General features: G+C 28.7%; 3 protein-coding genes across 4 annotated transcripts in view; 1 reads left to right on the forward strand and 2 right to left on the reverse strand.

Annotated features, from left to right (window-relative positions):
* The window catches only part of LOC108694605 (uncharacterized protein MAL13P1.304-like), a 3,483-nt gene extending 3,172 nt beyond the window's left edge, over positions 1 to 311 (reverse strand). Inside the window, exon 1 of the mRNA XM_018204184.1 lies at positions 239 to 311. The gene's annotated coding sequence lies outside the window, so the exon portion shown is untranslated. The remainder of the gene's footprint in view (positions 1 to 238) is intronic.
* An 870-nt stretch (positions 312 to 1,181) lies between these two features.
* On the forward strand, positions 1,182 to 2,440 carry LOC108694652 (UPF0693 protein C10orf32 homolog). 2 transcript variants are annotated; one of them, XM_018204259.1, is made up of 4 exons: positions 1,182 to 1,278; positions 1,678 to 1,740; positions 1,807 to 2,051; positions 2,139 to 2,440. In XM_018204259.1, the coding sequence occupies exons 3-4, from the start codon at positions 1,914 to 1,916 to the stop codon at positions 2,316 to 2,318; spliced, it is 318 nt and encodes a 105-aa protein (XP_018059748.1). In that variant the 5' UTR covers positions 1,182 to 1,278; positions 1,678 to 1,740; positions 1,807 to 1,913; the 3' UTR covers positions 2,319 to 2,440. The 2 variants fall into 2 exon arrangements, with proteins under 2 accessions (XP_018059748.1, XP_018059747.1); XM_018204258.1 differs by lacking the exon at positions 1,182 to 1,278 and having other exon boundaries at positions 1,569 to 1,740.
* A 581-nt stretch (positions 2,441 to 3,021) lies between these two features.
* On the reverse strand, positions 3,022 to 4,812 carry LOC108694648 (ubiquitin thioesterase otubain-like). Its single transcript, XM_018204253.1, has 5 exons — positions 4,682 to 4,812; positions 4,562 to 4,614; positions 3,921 to 4,220; positions 3,483 to 3,683; positions 3,022 to 3,309 (listed from the first exon to the last, which is right to left on the reverse strand). The coding sequence occupies exons 1-5, from the start codon at positions 4,722 to 4,724 to the stop codon at positions 3,112 to 3,114; spliced, it is 795 nt and encodes a 264-aa protein (XP_018059742.1). The 5' UTR covers positions 4,725 to 4,812; the 3' UTR covers positions 3,022 to 3,111.
* Between the last annotated feature and the right edge of the window lie 306 nt (positions 4,813 to 5,118).

Raw genomic sequence — 5,118 nt, forward strand, 5'->3', positions numbered from 1 at the left:
ATTTATTAAATTATTTTATACCAAATCATAACATTAAGGACAAAGTAACTTAGTTTTTGAGCAGATATCATAATTTTAACGCGGAATATTCAAGTCATTTCATAGATTTTCATAAACGTAAGCGAATATTTAATAGTCTTTATATAGATTTCAATAGGTAAGTACTAGCTCTTAAAAATTAAATATCCTCCTTTATTTGTAATTGCTTGTTAAATAATAGACATATTGGTAACATTACCTGGTTCAGATATACTTCGTAGACAATAAAATATATCTTGCAATCTTAAAAAAAAATATGTAATAAATATGCTTTTAATATAATATGTAATATAAATAACTTTTAAAACTATTTTTCTCACGTGGTGAATACTAGGTTAAAATAGGTAATAAAACGCCAATTCCATTTGCACTATGCTACACTTGTCAGTACTTGTATGGAGTAAAGACTACTGTGTATGAAATTATTTAATGATAAAAAACCTAAGATAAACGTCTCGAATGGTAGAAAGTCTAATATATTGATATTATTTTACTTCTAGAGGAATTGTTATTGTATTTTATCAATCAAAATATATTTTATTATACATTTGCACTTTAGATACTTTCATGTGTAGCGGTTTTAAGCATTTAACAAACAAAAATTTATTCGAGTCGCATGCGACGCATGCTCCAACATGTTGTAATTGTGCTCCTACCATAGCTCTTACTCATTCCAACTTGATAGAGTGAGTAGGAGCTGTTGGAGCATGTTGGAGCTTACGACGCGAACAAACCTATTGACTCGTTGACTGGAGTATCAATCATGAAACTTTTTTTCTTGAAGATGAAAAGTAAAAAATGAAAAATTTCTCTATTAACTTCAATAGTTATAATTTTCACTTTTCACTTTCCATTCTAGGAAAATTTACTCGAAATATACAGTACACGTAATGTATACTATAGCGTATAAAGTGAAAGCTTCCTTGAAAAGGAAGTTTTGGAACGTAACCCTAGAGATAAAATTTCATGATTGATACCCTGGACGTAGATACGCTTGCCACTTGATAAAATGCGACGCGGGAGCCAATGAACATGTTAGGAGCTGTAAGTTTATTGGCTACACGTCATATTTTTCCGCGTCTAGTATGCGGGAGCTATAACTACTTACTCCAATAAGCGCGTGAAGTGATTAGCAATGATTAGGAGTTATAGTAAAAGCATTGGCGCATACGACGCGAACAAATCTCTAAAATTTTTCTTTAAGACCCAGTTTCACAATTCACGCTTAATTTAACCGAGGTTTAACTTATTTCTCATCTTTTTCTAATTCTAGAATTGAAAAAAGATAATAATGAATAAATTGGTTAAGAATTAGCTTGTCAGTGTGAAACTGATTTAAATCTGTTTTTTTTATTTCTACACTCTCTGAACTGGTACACACGGTGCAATAAGTTGAAGTGAAACAAATATACATTTGTTTCACTTCAACTTATTGCACCGTGTATGTACATTAGTTTAGAGAGTGCAAGAATAAAAAACAGTCTTTTAATAACCAAATTTTTTTCTTTTTCCTTTATCTTTTTAAAAACGTGCAATTGCAAAGAACAATCAGCAACAGTCAGTTGCATGTCAAATTCGTTGCAAGGCATTTGTAATCATTTATAACGTTGGTGTGTAAAGATCGATTCATTCTTTTAGATGCAACACATCTAAATATCAAATGCATAAAAGTGTACATGTATAAAAAAAGATATCTTTAAGGTAATATTAGAGATAAGATGTAAATTACAAAGAACATTGCTTTCAATTGTAACATAATGTTTTCAGATAATGAAATAATCTCTCATAAAAATACAATAAACAAAACACAACAGTCTATCCTGGATAATATTAAGAGCAAGGCTTATCCAACAATTAATGAAAAACAGTACAATATGGCTTCAGCATCCAGTACAAGCGCACGTAGTTTGTTTATTGAGTCGAAGATGAGATTGGCAGATAGAGTGCAAGTTAATGTCAACAATATTGCTTCACTTGCCAGGCAGATACAACGAGGTTCCAGAAGTAATGAAGTAATATTTTATTTTTCTAATTAGCTTTTAGAAAAATTGATTGATATTGTTATAATTCTGTCTAAATATATCTTGTTGTCTTAATAGATTTTGACGCATGCAGCAAGGAATTTTGCACAACAGGAGCATGGATTAGAAATGATAGAATCCAATTTGAAGAAACTTGCACTCATTGCTACTCATTTGGAATATCAAATGGATGCGATTGATAAAAGTTCGGCAATGTTAGAAGAAGTTACTGAGCAAGTACGATCTATGCAACGATAATGTAGGATATACATATATTTTATGTTGTACATAAGAGTTTTATGCAATGAATATCTGCAGGATACATATATTTATATAAACAATATTTATGCAAATGTTATATTGCAGGATTGATTATTAATTTTAAGAACATACATTTTTCTAAATTTGTGATATAATTTGAAAATTATTTATGTAACATTGTTTTTCTCTTATTTTTTTTTGTTATCAAGTATATGAAGACTAGAAAATATGAATGAAATTTAATTTCTGTGATTTGTAGATTAAGAAAGAATATGTGTTGCATTTATTATTCGAAATATTAATTTATATATATAAATAAAAATATGACTTATTCTATATGGAAGGAATATGAAATTAAAATATTTTTTTAAAGATTATACTTCAGTATTTGTTTTTTCTTAGATGCTTGAATTTGTTCAAGTATAATGTTAAACATTATTTATATAAATATTTAAATAGGGAAATAATTATGTAAATATTTAAATACAAGAAAGGAAACAAGGAGTAGAAATTAAAGAACACAATATATCAGTTTCTTTGATATTTATTCCAGACAATTAGCCTTTAAATTAAAAATAATTATAAACATTATGATATATCGACAAACTCATACGTAAACGCACTTAAGAGTTTCTAAAATGTGTACACAAAATCTGTTTCTTGTTTTCAAATTGAAGATAATACATTGTATTAATTAAAATATTTTTGAAAATAGAGTTAAAGTTTAGATCTGGCCATTTTAGAAATCGTTTTATATCATATTTAAAAAATCGATGTAACGTCAGATTCATCAAGGATAAAGAATATCATAATGACCAGGACGATATAATAAGTGCACAGCTGGTATAGCACCTTCAGGAAAGTCATGGGCAGTTACTTCAGTTCCTGCACCTCTGTCCATGTAACGAACTCTAACACCAGTTCCTAGGGCACTACTCATTGCTATAATGTGAATATGGTCAGATTCCTTATACATTGGTTCGACCTCCTAGCAAAAAAAAAATATAATAAATACATTAGAATAAATATAAAAAATTCAACACTAAAAAAAATAGAATAGTGATAGTGAATAGAATAGTGACCATGATATAAATATAAAAAAGAGATACTAGAATAAATATCAATATAAAGATTTATGGAATGTTAATATCAGATACGAACCTGATGGCAAAATTCTGAAATAGTACGTTCCCCCTCAATAAAATGTTGGTAAAAATCAGCATCACGCTGTAACTGACCAGATGTAATTAATCTAAGATACACAACAACATAATCAGAATAACCTTGTTCATTGAACAATTTATGTAATTCCATATGACTGGACTCTGTGTCACCACCTACTTTGTCAATAACTTCCATAAACTGTAACAAAAATTCATGAAAACAACTCATTTCCTCACAATAAATTCTGCTGTGCCATCATACTAGCTAATACAAACATCATATACACACATTTATATATATTGTGCAGGCTATGAAAATCTTGTATATTATATAATAATATATATATTTTCGAAAAATATAACAATTTCATAATTTATGTTTAAAAGTTAATACATGTAAATAAAATGATTTAAAATTAAAAGAGTAGAGTCTTACCGTATCATGAAAGTCTTCAACTGTAAATTGGGGAAAACCTAAAGCTACAAGGCTATCCTTGCTTTTTAAAGCTAAATCACGAAACTTATCGTATTCATCTTTGTTCCCAATTAATTTCTCCAAATAAGCATAACTAAATGCTCTAAAGAAACAATTGCCATCTGGTCTAGTTCTCCTAATGTAAGAATATTTTTGAGCCAAGGCTTTTGCCTTTGAAAGATATACATCATCTTCCGCATATTCTTGTTCTAAGCTTTTCAGTGGTTCCTTTTCGCCAACTAATGCTATAGATTCCGAAATCTGAAATGTAGAAGATAGATATTAAAAAATAAAAATCTTATGGAAGTTTTAGTATTCATTCAAAAGAAAACATTCACAATTTATCAAATTATTATTTACGAAGTGATACTATTAAAAACAATAAAATATAATTGCTTGAATATAGTTGTTTTATCAAGTAATAAATTGTAATTAATAAAATAATCTTTATTTCACATTAAGCTCTCACAAAATAAAAAAAATACTTCTATAAGGCTAATTTGAATATATAATAAATTTTATTTCCAATCAAATGAATTAAATAGAACTAATACGTCTTCAAAGATACATTTTAAACATAACATAATAAAGGGTATATTAACCTCCTTCTCGATACGTCTCTGTTGTTGAAGTATCAACTCGTCCTGATTGACATCTGTAATAAAGATTAGGATAATAAATTACCCGGCTTGATTTCTCAATAATAAATTACGTTAAGAAACCTGTGTTTTCTACGGGTTGCTCCTTAAGCGAGTTATTTTCCATATCTCAGAAGACTGCTAAATTTCACAACGACTGTCAAATTATCAATCGTAAACAAAAGCTCGATGTTTCCATGTGAAGTTGAAAAGGTGTTTGCCAGTGTTTGCTTCTATGCTTCACGCTCTTGTGTTGGCAGCATTATCGAACAGATTCAATCTAGGTAGTTTACGTGACGAGTTAATACAGATGGTAATGGCACAATCGACTGGCTGGTGGCTGTACAATCGATTCGCCGCGGTATTCTTTGAATTCATCTCAAATTTACGTATACAATTTAATTATGCTAATTAATGCCGATGAAATGATATTAAAAAATGGCAATTTGAAAAAAATTAGGTTACTTTTGTAATTAAACACCTTAATTCAAATAAAATTTTTGTTACATTATTGCTAATTG

The sequence above is a fragment of the Atta colombica genome, unplaced genomic scaffold (genome assembly GCF_001594045.1).
Source record: "Atta colombica isolate Treedump-2 unplaced genomic scaffold, Acol1.0 scaffold121, whole genome shotgun sequence".
NCBI lineage: Eukaryota > Metazoa > Arthropoda > Insecta > Hymenoptera > Formicidae > Atta > Atta colombica.